General features: G+C 40.7%; 1 protein-coding gene and 1 long non-coding RNA gene across 8 annotated transcripts in view; one reads left to right on the top strand and one right to left on the bottom strand.

The window, feature by feature from the left end:
• LOC120430797 (protein kinase 4-like) overlaps positions 1 to 17,757 on the top strand; it is an 85,911-nt gene that overhangs the window by 45,928 nt on the left and 22,226 nt on the right. For 4 of the 7 annotated variants that reach the window (XM_039595912.1, XM_039595918.2, XM_039595917.2 and 1 more), the window contains exons 2-6: positions 3,509 to 3,901; positions 3,976 to 4,114; positions 4,184 to 4,822; positions 5,086 to 5,276; positions 5,340 to 5,818. In XM_039595912.1, the coding sequence (XP_039451846.1) occupies positions 3,872 to 3,901; positions 3,976 to 4,114; positions 4,184 to 4,822; positions 5,086 to 5,276; positions 5,340 to 5,818 (1,478 nt within the window). In that variant the 5' untranslated portion in view covers positions 3,509 to 3,871. The remainder of the gene's footprint in view (positions 1 to 3,508; positions 3,902 to 3,975; positions 4,115 to 4,183; positions 4,823 to 5,085; positions 5,277 to 5,339; positions 5,819 to 17,757) is intronic. The other 3 variants (XM_039595916.2, XM_039595913.2, XM_039595915.1) reach the window with 3 other exon arrangements.
• On the bottom strand, positions 9,026 to 16,988 carry LOC120430798 (uncharacterized). The gene is made up of 2 exons (XR_005607732.2): positions 15,004 to 16,988; positions 9,026 to 14,930 (listed from the first exon to the last, which is right to left on the bottom strand). It is a non-coding gene; the product is annotated as an uncharacterized LOC120430798 (long non-coding RNA).

The following is a 17,757-nucleotide window of genomic DNA, read 5'->3' as shown; positions in this document are numbered from 1 at the left end:
AATCATGCGACTGCCAGTTGGGTGTAGAGTAAGATTGGCGTGGTTGGTCTTCAATGAGTTGTGAATATGTTAGAATATATGAAGAGTTGCCTGTATTAAAATGGAAAACTCTCACCAAATTTAATAGTCTTCATGTTTTGTTGAACATCGAATCTTGTTAAAACTTAATGCACCGAAAATACTTGAGTTGCTAATCGAACTTCTGATAATCGATGCTTCGGATAATTGATTCTGGACTGTATCATGAAAGTAAAATTATATAGGTACCGTAGAATAAATTATGCACTTATGAATCTTTTATGGACAAGTTTTATTTATGCTTCATATGCTAGGAGGATTTGGTAATATTTAAATTCAATTCAACGATTTTCAACTTATTATGCAATCCTTTTGAGATAAACCTGCTTGGGACAACTCTACAACATACAACAAAAAAAATATTGAGCCCAGAGTACCTATGGTGTATAGATTGTCTTTGTGATATTATTGTTCACAACGATAAAGCTTATTTTTCTGAGTACTATGACCCTTTTTTACGAGCGCAAAGAATTTAAAATGGATTTTAAAATCAATTTTAAAAAATTAACTTCGCGGCCCTTCTTGACAGAAAAGGTTCTACTTGACAGCTCGTTCTAAGGGGACCATAGTTTCATCGAAAAAAGGGTGTACCCCATTTGGCATAATAGGCATTTGGCATAATAGGTTTTCCAGAAGGATATTTGGCATAATGGACGTTTGGCATGATTGGTCCAATACATCAGGGAGGTTTGGCATAATGGACGTTTGGCATAACTCGTTCATAAACCATCAGGGACGTTTGACATAATGGACATTTGGCATATTTATTACTTGCTTTTTTTCGTTTATTTGTTGAAGTAGTAATTCTTAGTTTTAAGAATAGAAATTTATTTTATTCCTTTTTTATATTACTTTGAAAGATTAAAGATTTTTTTCGAAAAATCTGGTATTTTTACCCTAATCGATGGAAATTGTTACCTTTTTCACAATAAAACTTGTTAGTGAAATAAAATATAAACAAATTGTTTAAAGAAGGTAAAATCTCTTGATGGCTTTACATTTCTCCCCTTTCAAAATATTCAGCAATAATATTTTATTTTTATTGAAAATTTCCCTTCTTTTATTCAAAACCCCTTAAAACCTCAAAAAGATGTTATCTTTTAATTTTCGATAATTGAGCTTTTCCAATGCAATTTTTCCAAACTCTTATTCAAAATCTAACTTGAAGAAGGGCAAATATTTGCAATTAAATTGTTTATGCATTTTTTAAGAGGGGTAAATTGTATAGAACTTAAATGCAAATAAATAGATTTTTTTTCAAAAGTTAGGGAAATATACAAAAATAAAGCAAATGCCAAAGATTTAAATATTGGCAAAATGTGAATCTTCAAAGAAATTTTACTATCAAGTTGAATTTTGAATAAAAGAAGGAACAATTTCACAAACAAGCACAATTGTCAAATATTCAATAATTCAATAATATTGAAAAAAGGGAAAAATGTACATATTTTTAGAGATTTTGCGTTCTTTAAGTTTATTTAAATAAACGATGGCAAAATTCCATAATTTTTTAACTTATTTTATAACTTTATTGGGTATTTTTTAAAAGGAAAATTGCATTAAAAAATGGTTGCAAAATATTTGAAAAGGGAAAAGGGAGCGGCCGTGGCTGACTGGTTACGGTGTTCGCTTTGTAAGCGAATGGTTCTGGGTTCGATTCCCATCTGCTCCCAACGAGAAAGTTAAGAACACATAAATTTGAAATGATGAATATGAACGAAAAATCAAAGTCGCTCGAGGCGGGGTTTCGATCCTCCGTCCTTTGGATTGGTAAGCAAAAATGCTAACCACTAGGCCATGACGACTTGGTGAGCGTGGAATGGAATTAGGAATACTGTTACAGAGAGCGAGTTGTGGCACTATAACCAAGGCAAAATAGTGTCCAGGGCATTCGTGGAGATACAATGTCCCATCCCAGAGGGTCCCGGAGTGCTCCCAACGAATACAACCAAATTACGGAGCGTATGGTGGTGTGTCCCCACGCTTCTTCCTCCCCTGTCGATTCAGAATTGTGTTGTTGTTCGAACACTCAGTGCTCAAACTCAACCCAATTACGAGTCATCTCTGCGATACGGCTTTACGCAGTAAGCCTGGCCGCTTTAACGCTTGTGATGTTTCAATGCATTCCGATGCAATGGCGCACTACAAATGTTAATAAATGACAAGAAGAGTGCTAGGCGTCATCTAACCTAAGGCACTCTCCAGGATCCCTTCGAAAGATTGGCTGCGCTAGGGTCTGATTAGATTAGATTAGATTAGCAAAATATTTGAAAAGGGAAAAATTGTACAAAATCAGGGAGTTTTTCATTTTTAAATTTATATTTGAAATAAATGTATGAAAAATTGCTTTTAAAAGCTTTATTCAGAAGTATTTAAAAAAATGCATCTGTTGGGGAAAATACACCCAACTGGCAGTCGCATGATTGTGATGCATGACGGCATGAAAGTATTTCAGAATCTGCATGAAATCTGTCCTCATGCATTTTTTGCGATATAGGGGTATGACATTTTTGCCCGTTACCAACAATTATCGACATTACCGACGGCTGATTAATTGTATTGGAGAAAAAAAATATAAACAGAACGAGGATTTAACCATCAACTTCTTGATTATGGGTCCGACACGGTACCACCGCGCCATGGACGCTTGATGAATTGAGAGGGACAGAGCACCAACATAATCTGCTCTCTGGAGTGTTGCTCGGGGACGCGCCAGCATTATATGTGTTGGTGAGAACTGCAGATCGCTGACATGTTTACACGCGGGCAAAAATGAGCTATGAGCTTGCTGCAAAAACTGTTAGAAAATGTAACATTTTCTGCAGCAAATCCACTGTTGCAGATTTTGATACCATCACTTTGACCCAATCTCACCCCCCAGACCCAATGTCACCCCCACTGACGGTATATATTTTTCCTTTGGGTGTATAGAGATACTAATTTTTTTTTAAATATTCATCATGTTTAAAATTGCAATTATCTGTTAAAAAACTATTAATTATTATTTTTTTAAAAAATATTTAAACACATAAAAAATAGCAATAAAATAATTATGCCAAACTTCCATTATGCCAAACAGCCTTGATGATTTTTGAACGAATTATGAAAAAACGTCCATTATGCCAAATGTCCATTATGCCAAATGTCCATTATGCCAAACGTCCCTGATGTCTTTGACCAATTATGCCAAACGTCCTTATGTCAAGTGTCCATCTGGAAAACCCGTTATGCCAAATGTCCATTATGTCAAATGGGGTTACCCGTTTTTAACCGTTGCACATAACAATTGACATAGGGCTTTAGGACAGTATTAACAAAGTTAAAACATTGTAAAGAGAAATCTTCATAGGTTAAAAATAATGTCCAATGCATTTGAATTATTTGTGATTGCTTATTTACATAAAACATGTTTCTTTTTCTTATCTATCAGAGTCTTCTTCGGACAGCTGAACAACTGAAAATCAAAGGTTTATGCGAAGTTAGCGAATCGCAATACGAACAGGAGTACTCTCCTTCGATTAAACGCTACAAGCCATATCGCTCAAGATCGCCAGAAAATCGTTTTCCACCCGTTCAGGGATCGCAGTCCAACACATGCACTAGAAGCAACAATTCTTCCTCCTCGCAAAGTAACACAAACCAAAGTGGACAAGACTCCAAAAGTGACCACAAATCATCGAGCAGAAGCCATACTATTAATTCAGAGTCTGCTTCAATCGACAATGGATCATCTGTAGTTGTACTAGAGTCACGCGATTTAACTCCGTCATCGGGCAAGGAAGGAAAAGGCAAAATGACGAGCCTCGGGATGGGAGTGGGCATAGTGAGTAAACTATCGAATGTTGTAGGAATCCTACGAACCTCATCTGAATTAATGAATTTGTTTCCTTTTTGCAGAACGGCTCCGTTATGGGTGTGTCAATGGGTTATCTGGATTTTGCTCCGGAACCCCCGGCACCGGCAGCGACCCCTGTAACAGAACACGTTGACATTAATTGTGCTCCCAGCCATGACACACGTGACTTGTCCAGTAAGTGTTAGTAGTCCTTTTTAATTTTTACGCTAGAGGTCGATAGCGTTCTAACATGCTTTTTATGCGTCACAGACTCCATTTCAAATAACGGCGACATCCGAGTGAAATTTGAAACACTTCGTTCGCTTGATCCACAAGATGCTATAACGTTGGATAATCAGGTATCCCATCAAGTACACCAAGTTCAAAATCAGCAGCAGTTGCAACATCAGCAGATTTTGCATCAACAACATTTACTGCAGCAACAACAACAGCAGCAGCAGCAGCAGCAACAACAACAGCAAGTACACCGGCAAACTCCACAACCGCAACAACAACAAGTGGAACACCGTTTATCACCCCATCAACCATCCCCGCAACATCCACCGCAACATCAGCAACATGTTCTACTGATCGATCAGCAGTCCCAACACTCTCAACACTCTCACAGTCCAGCATCGAATGCTTCCAGTTCGTCCAGCCAACTTAATCCGGAAAACCTTGTAACTATAGCTTCCAGTAACGACAACGGTGCTTCGATAGATAAATCGCGAATTACACTAAAACAGGAAATAATATCTGAAGTCGATCAGCAACATCAACAGCAGCAACAGCAACAACAATCACAGCACCAGCAGCAACAAATGGAAGTCGAACAGGATCAATCTTCGATGCACGGCATGGTGGTGACACCGGAAATTTCGGGAATGATGAGTCAGAGTCAAATGAGCGGTAAGTCCTTTTTAGTGTCATAATTATTGTCAGGGGAAAGTATTGTTTTTTTCATTTACAATCAAACATTGAGAATAAGTAGAGTAGAGGTAGCATTAGTCGTTAGATACAACTTTTCAAAACATTGAATTGAAGGCCTTTGACTTTCTCCTCCTTTTATCTGTTAACAAATCGCTGCTTGAGTATAAAAGAGCATACAGACATCTAAGCACTAAATTTGTTGGAACACGTTCGCTAACCGATTCCCCTTTATTTCACCATAGACATTTATCAGTCAGATGCCAGCGAAGATTCAAAGGTTGGAATATTGGATGGGTCGTCAGTGCAGTATACTAACCTGACGAGTCCTAACACGAGTGACCCTAAAACGCCAAGTGGACCCAAAACTTGGACTGCAGAAGATATGGAATCAGCTCTTGATGCATTACGAACCCATAACATGAGTCTAACCAAGGTGAGTGATATACGAATAAAACAAATGTTTTGTCTTTCCGGAAAGAATCCATACTAATTGCAGTCTAAAAAAACTAAATTAAAGGCTTCCGCTACGTACGGTATTCCGTCGACAACCCTGTGGCAGAGAGCACATAGGCTCGGTATTGACACACCAAAGAAGGAAGGACCATCAAAAACGTGGAACGAAGAGTCACTGAACAGCGCTCTAGAGGCCTTGCGTACCGGAACAATCTCAGCAAACAAAGCATCGAAGGCGTTTGGGATTCCGTCTTCCACGTTGTATAAAATTGCAAGACGCGAGGGAATTCGACTGGCCGCACCGTTCAATGCGGCTCCCACCACCTGGTCTGCGGAAGATCTTGATCGTGCCTTGGAAGCAATTAGGGCTGGCCAAACATCTGTACAGAAGGCGAGCACGGAGTTTGGCATCCCGACGGGAACGCTGTACGGACGATGTAAACGAGAAGGAATTGAGTTGTCGCGATCGAACCCAACACCGTGGTCTGAAGATGCAATGATGGAAGCCTTAGAATCAGTAAAGTAAGTTACACAAATTTTGGATTTTGAACCAGGTTGAATTATACACATTCTTATCAGACATGCAGGTGGAACACGTTTAAGTAAGTCATGTGCGTCAATGCGAAATTTCTGGTGTTCTGGATCAAAGTATAGTAGATCGGGGCAAAGGTGCACACCTAATGAAAATTATTATATTACCGCTGACTTGTCCCTTGCCTTCAAAACGTAGTTCATAAATTTAGGGGCAGGGGTGGGTCTCGTGGCGCAGGGGTAGCGGCTTCGGCTGCCGATCCCGATGATGCTATGAGACGCGGGTTCGATTCCCGCCTTATCCACTGAGCTTCTATCGGATGGTGAAGTAAAACGTCGGTCCCGGTTTCTCCTGTCTCGTCAGAGGCGCTGGAGCAGAAATCCCACGTTAGAGGAAGGCCATGCCCCGTGGGGCGTAGTGCCAATAGTTTCGTTTCGTTTCGGGGGGGAGGGGGTGGCGTTCAGATTAGGCAAGAGAAGCAGAATGATTCATCCTTGATTTTACCATCATTTTGCCCATGGTAGCAACAGAGCACCATAGCATTAAGATCGTATTTCTCGGAGAAGTGACAATATTTTCAACTGCTTCTTTTTTGCACATGTTTAGGAAACATATTGCGGATTTTAGAGATTTTGCAACAATCGTGAAAGTTGTAAAAAGCTCTCCAACATAGTTCACACCTCAAACTACAACAGAAAATAATTATCTAAGACACACACCCTAGTTTGAAACTGATCTAGAGTGGTCGAAAGCACCGCCCGAAAGCACCCCGAGCAGACGTAAATAACTTGGGAAGGTCAGTTTTTGATATTGTGAGAAGATCGAAATATGTTATTGGGATGATCGGATTAGTTGTTAAAATATCAAAAATCAATAACAAAGATTTGTTCGAAGAATAACTTAAACTGTTATTATGTTGTTATTGCAAAAACAAACCAATAACACAGAAGGAATCATGAAGGAATAACAAGATTTGTTATTTTGTGCGGAGAGGTGGAGCAGCATAATAACAAAAAATGTTATTGGACTTGTATGTCTCCATAACAAAACAAGTTATTGTTTTGGTTTATTTGCCATTTGCAAATAAACCTGCAGTTGCCATAACTCTTCTGTACTAGTCAGGGCTGCAGAGTCGGGTTCCTTCAAGCGACTTTGAATCCATACTTTGAAGACAACTCCGACTCTGGATGCAGGATATGACGTCAACGCCGACTTCAGTTCTCCAAAAATACCCGACTTCACAGATTCCAACTCCAAGTGAAAGTTGCTGAAAATTAGCTGAATCCGATGCCGTCTCCGAGGTCTCACTCCAGCTCGAACTTCAATGTCAGCTCCGACTTCCTCGCTCTGTGAAAATAATAACAGTTTTTGTTATTCACATTTCAAAAATTCTCAATAAATAAATCAATTCCCTTAGAGAATATAACAAACTTAAAAAAAAAAAAAACAACTTTCAAAAGTAAATTTTATCAGATTAATTTAAGCTTATGGACCCCATTTCATGGTCAAATAAATGACCACGATTAAATTGGTCAAAATTATTGCATAGTTCTAGCCAATTTTAGTAAAGTCCCTAGAGGGGTATATCGAATAATTAAAAAAAATCAACTTTTTAGAATAATTTTAGCTTAAGGACCCCATTTCATGGCCAAAATAATGACCCCGACGAAAATGGTCAAAATTGTCTCATAGTTTTAGCCAATATTAGCAAAGTCCCTTAGGCTTCATCCATAAAGTACGTCACGCAAAAATCAGCCAAAATTTACCCCCCCTTTGTCACGATTTTCCTATACTTATAACATGCAATGTCACACTTGCTCAGAGAGTTTGGACAGACTACTCAAAAGACTAATGGGACGATAACTTGTAGGCGATGTTGGATCTTTTTGAGGCTTCAAAATTGGTACATATGACTAAAGAGTTGAACCAGCCTCCAGCTGAAAAACTCTGTAATAAAGAATTAAAAAAAAATGGTATGACTTTGCCCAGCTTCCAATTGGTGGGGAAGTAACCAAGTTGCAAACATTTATTGAAAATATTAGCTAGATAATTAAATATTGGCTAGATGTTTAAAGAACTGATCACTCTGTTTTTTCAATACTAGATTAAAAATGTTATCAAAGTCACACGCTTTTATATTTTTCATTTGTTTTACTGCAACTTTGACTTCCACACCAGAAACATGGGAATTTGCAGGAAATTCAAAGGTAGAGTTATTAATTGTTGAAATACTATTTGCAACTGATGTTTCTTTACGACTGGTCATAGAAGTGCCAAGGTTATGAGAACTAACAAAATGAAGCCCAAGTGCATTTGCCTTTTCCTCGGATGTAATCAAGGGAGAATTCTCAACAATAAGAGGAGGAATAGGCTTTGGTTTGTTATTAAGAACTTTTGAAAGTTTCCAAAATGGTTTTTGAATAATTCCCAAGCTGGCTTACATGTTTTGAACATTCTTGATTTCTGATATTGTCAAGTCGGTCTTGTATGATTTTGTTCAAATTGTTTACAGAAATCTTTTTGTCATGGTCCCCAGTCCGTTGATATTGTCTTCTATAAACATTCCTAAGTCTAATCAAGTGTTTAGTATCTACGTCAATATCAGTTACCTTAAAATTAACAGGAATCTCCCGAACGTTGGCTCTGCTTGGTTGATAGCCTGCTGGATCACCTCCAGCGAACGATCAATATCAGCAGAAGTTTCAGGGTGTTGATCATAGTCGATGTTGCTGTCGATGAGGATGAGCTGCGTTCTCAGCCATATTGGTGATGAAGAAGTCGATGATTGAGTGATTCCCAGACCGAGCCACCTTCTTTGGTCGATCTGGACTCACAACGTTGCAGTATCCGTTTTGCAGATCGTTGTGCAGAATCACTCCGTTCCAATTTCTCCTGCTGTTGCCCCAAACTTCATGCTTCGCGTTGAGGTCACCAGCGATGATGTACTTTGCGCTCCGCCTGGTCAGCTTCTGGATATCGCTCACCTTTCGTGGGCAGCATGCAGCAATGAAGAGTACTGGGCCAACAGAAGTGGAAATTTCCACCCCAACGGCCTCGATGATGTCCAGCTAGAAGTGTGGCAGCCGGCGTGGCTTGAGATCACGATGAACAGCAACAAGGACACCTCCTCCTCCAGAGGTTGTCCTGTCGAGCTGCGTCGCGATCTTGTAGTTTTGCAGATAAACTTTTTCACCGGGCTTCAGATGAGTTTCCGTGATGGCAGCTACGTCCATCTCCTTCTCGCGAAGAAAATCCACCAGCTCTAAATTCTTCCTCCTAATGGAGCAAGCGTTCCAATTCAGCAGCTTGAGGGACTTACGATCCATACTGAATGACGAACGAGGTCAGCACTTCAATCTGCTGGGTCTTGGTTTTGCATCCACGCAGTGCAGCGGACATCTGTTTGAAAATATTGAGGAGTTCAGTTGAGGTGTAAAGATCATTACCATTTTCCTCAACTGCTGGTTCTTGGGTTGGTCTTGGCTCCTGGCTGAAGCCCGGTGGCTATGGTCTCGGTTCCTGGCTGAAGCCCGGCGGCGGATGATTTATCTCTGCTCTCTTCTTTGGATGCAACGGATACGGTGCCAGGTTCGGGACCTGCCGTCGCGGTTGAAGAGGTGGAAAATTTTGCTCCACTAGGGCTGGAGAATTTCTGCGATGTTGAGACTGATTCTTCGTCGATGCTTGCTGCCGAATTTTAACGAACTCAGCTCTCTTGGGGCACTTTCGATCGGTTGACGAATGTTCACCGTTGCAGTTAAGGCACTTCACCAGCGAATCTTGGATGCACTGGGATGTGATGTGCGCATCGGTACCACATTTAGCGCAACGACGCTTTAGGTGGCATTTCTTACCTCCGTGCCCGAAGCCCAGACAGTTGAAGCATTGTGTGACGTCACGATGCACTGGTCGGTATCGCTCCCACGACACAATAATGTTGAAAACCGCTCGGATTGCCTTCAGCTCAGGATTGCCTTCAGCTCAGGAAGTGACGACGATTTTGTACGGCTTATCCATGACGACATCATGGGTAAAGTACTCCGCCTCGTTTTCGGTCAAGTAATCCTTGACCAGGTGATAGTGCTGCCTGGTTTGCACCAGCACCTTAAATCCATCCTGGCACAGGCGAATGTTGCCTTGGACTTTCCCAGACTTGATGAGTTCAACTAGCCCCGCTCGAAAGTCGATCGTTCCTGCTGATTGCCGCACATAAAAAGGAGGCAATTTCTCCTTTCGCTGTTTCACTTCATTCTCCTTTGCTTCCGCTACCTGGTCCTCGTCAGACAGTCCAGCGAACTTGTTGTTCTTCAAAAGCTGCTCCTCGTGCGACGAAGAGTTTTCCTCCTCCTCATCCATCGGTACAGTACCGTCGCTCTTTTTCGTCTTTTTGCTGTTCGATGGCACTTCCAAAAGCACATTTGTTTTGGAAATCCCGGGTTTTTGGCCATCAGTTGAGGCCTCAACCTTCCTTTTGGAAATCCTCACTTTTTTGCCTGCTTGAGCCGCAGGTAGGGCGATATTGCCAGCGTTTTGCGCCGGGACGCGACGAGTCATGTTGAATAAGACAACCTTCTCCAACGAATGCTCGATTCCCATCCCATCCCATCCAATCTCTCGGACGATCTGTTGGCGACTGAGTCTGAGCGTTGAAGAACTCTGTAGAAGTACACAAAGAAGAGCTTCAAATGCTACTTTCGACTCGGTCACATGCTCTCAGGCAAAATTCGAGCTGAAGATTGGTCTATATGATCGGTAACGATCTCTAGATGGGTCAACAATAAACGAGATTTCCCCTCAATCTCGCTCATCTCCACGTCCTCGAATCGGTCTCTCGTGCTCGTGTTGCATGGCATTGGGGGTGATTGGTCTGAGGAATGAGAGAGGGCAACTGCTCGAATAATTCGTCAATACTGTCTCGCTCAAACAATAGCGCTACGGAAGACGATCGTTCGGCAGGCTGTAAACAGCAGCAAAACAGAAAACCTGCGAACAGATCATACTACAATAGATACGCAAGTGTCGCAGTGGTCCGTGTTTGTTCACAGTAAAAAAAAATCGCCTTCTCGTCAGCCAGTTGCCTTTCGATGACCGAACCGTTTGGATCTTCTGAGGACTGCCCAACTCTTCAGAGTTGCCCTCACTCCCCGTCCCCCGTCTCACCCGGGACGAGTCTCCAACAACAGAAAAGCGCGCGCCTGCTGCCTTCTCGCCGAACAAGTTGCCGCTCGTAGACAGAGCCGTGATTTTCAAACAAATAGGAAGGGGGTGAGGACTCCTCGGAATTGCCCTCACTCTCCGTCCCTCGTTTCACCCGTCGAAATGCCTTTCAAAAACAAATGTTGGTCTTTGGGGGCGACGAACTGCACAGCTTTCTGAAGCTGCTCGCGATCCCAACCCCACTCCCTCCCCTCTATTCTACTACCAAACATTCGGTTCGCAAAAAAAATCGTAGTTCGTTCCTTTCTTTCCTTCCTCTCTTTGGTGTTGGTGTTTGAAATGACATTCTAGTCATAAATTTACCAACATTTTCAAAGTAGCTGCAGCTGTGGATTTTATTTTGCATCAGATTAGCTATCTCTTTTTAGCAAAAGTTTTTTGTCATGCGACTTCTAGCTGTTTTTTTTTGAATGACCGCCCGATAATTCAGCCAACATGTTTCGCAAAGAGTTCAAGCTCGACCGTCGTTTCGTACACGAAACCGGTTGGAGGCATTTGAAACGGAAATCGTAAACGATTCGAATTGAACTCCGTTTCTGATTGAGTTTACTGGCCTAAGGGTGTGTAAGTATTGTCGTGTCGGGGGGTACATGTCCCATCCATGATCTTATTCCGTAAATCTATCTAAAGTATCTAGCTAATTCTTCAAAATTAAGATATGGAAAACCCTATATCCACATATCAAACTTTGCGTAGGCCTACGGCATTCCGGTTATGTCTGTGACATAACTACTTTGACTTTTAATTCAAGGTTTAACAATGAATTAATTGTAAGAAAATGATGTTAGAGGAAGTGCCAACCTTCTTTCCACATAAATGTTTGCTATGATATCTTGTTTTTGTAAAGATTGATTTTTTGCTGTTACATAAAAAAAAGTTTCTTATTGAGCAATTCTCTACCAAAACCGGAAATGGATTTTATTTGTGTTTTTTGATTTGGCTCAAACTTTGTGGGGGCCTTCTCTATGACCAAATAAGCTATTTTGTGTCATTGGTTCACCTATACAAGTCTCCATACAATTTTGGCTAAAATTTGCAAATTGGGTGGAATTGTGTTGTCCCGATTCGCCCAGATAACAGTTAAGTGACTAAAAAGAAATAAAAAAACAAAAACTAAGTATAGAAAATTACTTACCCAAACAAAATTATGCAAGCAGCAGTCAAGTTCCATGAGATATCATCACACTTGATATATTCACCTGAAAAATTACAAAAATTTTAACAAAGTGTCATGTTCATAACTCATAAGAAAAAAAAAAACTTATCTAAGTCCTCGTTGTCCTCGGTTTTTAGTGGACAGAATGATCATCGAGTTGTCACCCGTTGTGATGCCAATCGACGGAATCTGCCACGAATGTTGAACGCCCGAGCCCCCCAAACTCCCGGACGCGACGACTGGCAACTTGCTCCAAGTGGTCCAAAAGAAGCACCAAAACACGCACACACACACGTACCCACTTCTAACGCAGACGACGGCGAAGGAATCTGCCACGAATGTTGAACGCCGGAGCGGCCCAAACATCCGGACGCGACGACCGGCAACTTCCTCTCACTGGTCTGGAAGAATCATCAAAACACAAACACACACTTCAGGTGACGACGTAATCTGCCGCGAATAACTATTGGTCGCCCGAGCCGCCTAACTTCCGGAAGCGACGACCGGCAACTTCCTCCGGCCGGACCAGATGAAGCATCAAACACGCGCACACACGCATACACTTCAAACGATGACGACGGCGACGGAATCGGCTACGAATGCGGCTCAGGCATCCGGATGCGGCGACTGGAAACTTCTTCCAATCGGACCGAATTCTGCAACATATACCGGTTGCCCCGGACAGCCCGAACTCCAGGGCGCGGCGATCGGCAACTTCCTCCAACTGAATCAGGAGAAGTACCAAAACACACGAACACACACGCACACGACGATGACCGCGAAATCTGCCACGATTATTGTTTGCCCGAGCGGCCCAAACTCTCAGACCCGACGACACAGCAACTTCCTCTAACATTCACAACAACAACTTTTGACAGTTGTAAAATTTGCTGTCTTCCAAAGTTGAGGTGCGAAAACTATTGTGTGCAATATTCTTTATGTAAACTTATGTCAAAAACAAAAACAATGAATTTTATATTCCGCCGTCTGACATGCATGATTTTTAAAACCCGCCAAACAAATCGGAACAAACTGGGTGTTGTCAACCTATTTTTTAATTGGGTGAAAATTTTTGACGGGCGTGGAAACGATTGGTTAGTAGTACATATTTTAGATTTTTTATTGTTTTAATATTATTTAGTTTTTTTTATTAATTTAACCACGTTCTATACAGCTTTAAAAAATGATTTCGCCCCAAACCATTGGAAGCTCATGCCTTCACCGAGCACAAATCAGTCATGCAATTTGAACGGAACCCGTTCTGCGTTCGTTCTCTTTCTTCAAAATGAACTGAACCCACAGCGCAGGAGCCATTGCTTTTCGTTCCAAAAACAGAACTTCACTTTTTCGTGCCGTTCTCTTCAAAGTTTGGAACGCGTTCTGTGAACCGCCTGTAGCCAGATGCTCTCTATGGCAACTGTTTAACTTAAATAAACATTCAGTAGAATGATTTATATAGAGCTTAGTTAGCTCGGTGGTAACATGCAAGTACAGTATTCAAAGGAAGTGAGTTCGAATCTCATGTATTTGAAATATTTTTTTTGTGTGGTTGGGTACCAACTTTTTGACGACGACTGAAATTACATGTTATACAAATCAAGGGACACTCCAGCTGGGAGGCTAGGGAGACTAAATGAAACAGTTAAAAAGCAAAAAGCACCCCAACTAAAAAGGAGACGAAAACTTATTGCCACCGTGATTTAAAAAAATCCATGCTTTTCAAGTTCAGGAAAAAAGAGATTCGAACTCACTACCTCTGATTACTAAACCTAATTGTTACCACTAAGCTAGCAGTACTGACATGTGAACGGATGATTAAAAGTCAATGAAGTTTAGCTAGTCTACTGAAGTCTTATCAAAGGAAAATGTTGAAGTTCTGAACTGGGTTCTCGGTTCGTTTCAAAAAGGCCTACTGAACGAACGTTTCTTAGAGACGAGCGTTCGTTCTCAGAGCTGTTTTTTTCGTGTTGCTTTGTGAACTTGCACGAACGGAGAACCCGTTCAAAAGCATGACTGCCACAAATCAACCAGACCACGGGGCGAACGCCTTCCGGATCCCATTCCGGCCCTGAAAAATGCTCCTTACCTCGCTCGACCTTGAGCGCTTGGTTCTCCTTGTTCTCCTGGAATATCCACGTGAATTGTGCCGCTCGGATTGTGATGGATTTCATTTCGACGTCCGAGGACTAGTGCCACGGCTGGAGTAGTTAAGTTCGAACTCGAACATGAATCAGTCTTGGTTTCTCCTGCTAGAGTGCTAATTAGGAGAGATATTGGTTCTGGATTACCAGTGGGGCTTTACAATGGCAGTCAAGAAGTTTACGTTTCCAGTGTGCCATTCTGCTGAAGGAATTGTTTTGGGTGTTTATTTGTAATGTTGTGCTCTACCTAGTGATAAACGTGATAAGTTGTGTTTTAATAATAAAACTTTTTTTTTTACTATGTCTTTATTTATGAGTTATTCGTTTTTGTTCACTTCTTAAAATATCTGAGGACGGTTTTTTGACGCGCTCATCGACTTAGTCCTGATATTAAACCACCAAAATTCGTACGAACAAGTCTTTTGGATGGAGAATCGTTTGGCTTGCCATAGTCAGTTTCATCTACGGTTGGCTAAGCTTGAGCGGCAGTTCAGGAATATTTTTTGAAATTCCGGATGGATTATGGTCCTAGTGCAATTTCGAACAGAACATCAATCATGTTGAAAGGCACTTCTTAGCGGAGTAAAGCTAAAAGGATAATTGTTATCATATTAAACGCAAGACTCTGGAAGCCTAAGGGTAACTTTGGACTCTCACTAACCTTCCTTCACTCAAATCTAGGCTCAGGCGGATCGAATTTATTATTTTAAACATCCGGCAGAGATTCGTGACTAGCCCACAACAAATAATTTTATTTGACAAGGAAAATTTCATCTGTTCAACCCAGTTTGCTGCGATTTGTTTGGCGGGTTTTAAAAATCATGCATGTCAGACGGCGGGATATAAAAGTCATTGTTTTTGTTTTTGACATCTTAGACCATCTCCACCGGGCGCGCGCAGTAAGGATTTGGAAGCGCTCCACCATCACTCTTCCCCACACCGGTCGCTCATAAACGCGCTCATAAAATAGCAGGTCGACCCTCGGTGAACAGCGGGTGACCAAATTTAGTCGCCCGCTAGTAGCGCGCACAAATATTTGACATCTGCTTGAAGTGAAAGGAGAATCAAGATTTTTTTCTAAATGGACTTTTTATGGTTCCACGAAATTGAACATAGACGATGGACATTTTCATAGGACTGGCCACAACCCGTACTGGTCCGTGTTCCCCTGGGGATGCTCCGTTGAGCGGACATTAGCGGCACCGTATGAATATGGGCAATATTGGTGTTCAATTTCCCGATTTTCAAAATTACATATCAAAATTACGAAAATGGATATTTTCAACGAACTGACCACAACCCGGATGGTTCCGGGATCCCCGAGGGATGATCCGTTGGAAGGACATTGGCCGCACCGTATGAATATGGGCAATATTGGTGTCAAACTTCACAATTTTCAAATTCACATGTGAAAATTACGAAAACTGACATTTTAAACGGACTGGCCACATTCCAAATTTGTCCGGGTTCCTCGGGGGATGTTCCGTTGAAGGGACATTGGCGGCATCGATGAGTATGGGCAATATTGGTGTTAAATTTCGCGATTTTCAAAATCACATATGAAAATTACGAAAATGGAAATTTTTAGTGGACTGGCCACAACCCTGGATGGTTCCGGGTTCCCTTTGGCGATGTTCCGTTGAAGGGACATAGAAGGAATTTATTTTTTGAATTAATTTAATTTGTAGATTGTGGATGACTGTAGAAAAAATCTTTTGAGATTGTTTTTTTTTCAACTTCAATATGTGTTATTTATTTATTTTGTGCAGGTTGCGGCCATTGCGGGAACCTGCACCAATTTGAGTTGTGGCCAGTCCAAAAAAATGTAAATTTTCGTAATTTACATATGTAATTTGCATTGAAAATTGCGAAATTTAACACCAATATTGTCATACTCATCGGTGCCGCCAATGCACAGTGGTCCAGATCGTAAAATTAAGTGGAAAACGGATTTTCCAAAAAATGGTGAAGTTTTGGAGCTTTGGTGTCTTCAGAAGAGTTGTTGCAAATGGAAAGGGGCAACTTTTGGTTTTGTTGAAAATTAGGGTGGTTCACTATTAGGGTGATTTTGAAAATCTAACTTTTCAGGAATATTTTTGGGATTTTTTTTGTCTTCTAGAAAGTTGTTGGGCTTGCCAAACCAAGCAACTTTGTCGAAGACACCGAAATTTTATCTCGTAATCTACGCCTTCTACGACCAAATTAATAGAAAGCATCTAAGCAAACCTTCAAAAATCAGTTTTTTGAATGTGACAATTCAGGGTTAAGTTTTAGAGAAAAGTGATGTTGGGGGCACTTAGAACTCTAAAAAACAAACAATTTCATTTTTTGACATGTCAATTTGGACTTAAGGTTCAAAAGTTACAGCCATTTTAAGGTAAAAAAGATGCAAATTTAAAACTTAAATATCTCGAAAAGGCGCAAGCCAAATTTTAAGCACTAGGTTGCATTTGAAAGAGGAGATCCAGCACTATTAACGATGAAATAATCTCAGGGGTGTTTTTCTTTAAACTCGAGATATCTTCATTTGAAAAAGGCTAATTTTCAAGGGAAAACCTTATGGGACCACCCTAACGAATTTCAAAAATTGTCCAATTATATGTTTTTTATGTAATTTTGCTTGCTGAATCTGAATCTGCCCTCAGAATTGACCCAAAGTGTCGCAAAATCGATTTTTGGTCATATTTTGTGTTCAAATGATAATTTCACATGGAAACTCAAAATATGACCAAAAATCGATTTTGCGACACTTTGGGTCAATTCTTAGGGCAGATTCAGATTCAGCGGGCAAAATTACATGGAAAAACATATATTTGGACAATTTTTGAAATTCGTTAGGGTGGTCCCATAAGGTTTTCCCTTGAAAATTAGCCTTTTTCAAATGAAGATATCTCGAGTTTAAAGAAAAACACCCCTGGGATTTTTTCAGCGTTAATAGTGCTGGAGCTCTTCTTTCAAATGCAACCTAGTGCTTAAAATTTGGCTTGCGCCTTTTCGAGATATTTAAGTTTTAAATTTGCATCTTTTTTACCTTAAAATGGTTGTAACTTTTGACCCTTAAGTCCAAATTGACCTGTCAAAAAATAAAATTGTTTGTTTTTTAGAGTTCTAAAAGTGCCCCCAACGTCACTTTTCTCTAAAACTTAACCCTGAATTGCCACATTAAAAAAACTGATTTTTGAAGGTTTACTTAGATGCTTTCTATTAATTTGGTCGTAGAAGGCGTAGATTACGAGATAAAATTTCGGTGTCTTCGACAAAGTTGCTTGGTTTGGCAAGCTCAACAACTTTCTAGAAGACAAAAAAATTCCCAAAAATATTCCTGAAAAGTTAGATTTTCAAAATCACCCTAATAGTGAACCACCCTAATTTTCAACAAAACCAAAAGTTGCCCCTTTCCATTTGCAACAACTCT

The sequence above is a fragment of the Culex pipiens genome, unplaced genomic scaffold (assembly GCF_016801865.2).
Source record: "Culex pipiens pallens isolate TS unplaced genomic scaffold, TS_CPP_V2 Cpp_Un0003, whole genome shotgun sequence".
Lineage (NCBI taxonomy): Eukaryota > Metazoa > Arthropoda > Insecta > Diptera > Culicidae > Culex > Culex pipiens.
The sequence above is the reverse complement of the archived record's forward strand: the minus strand, read 5'-3'. Positions and strand labels throughout refer to the sequence as shown.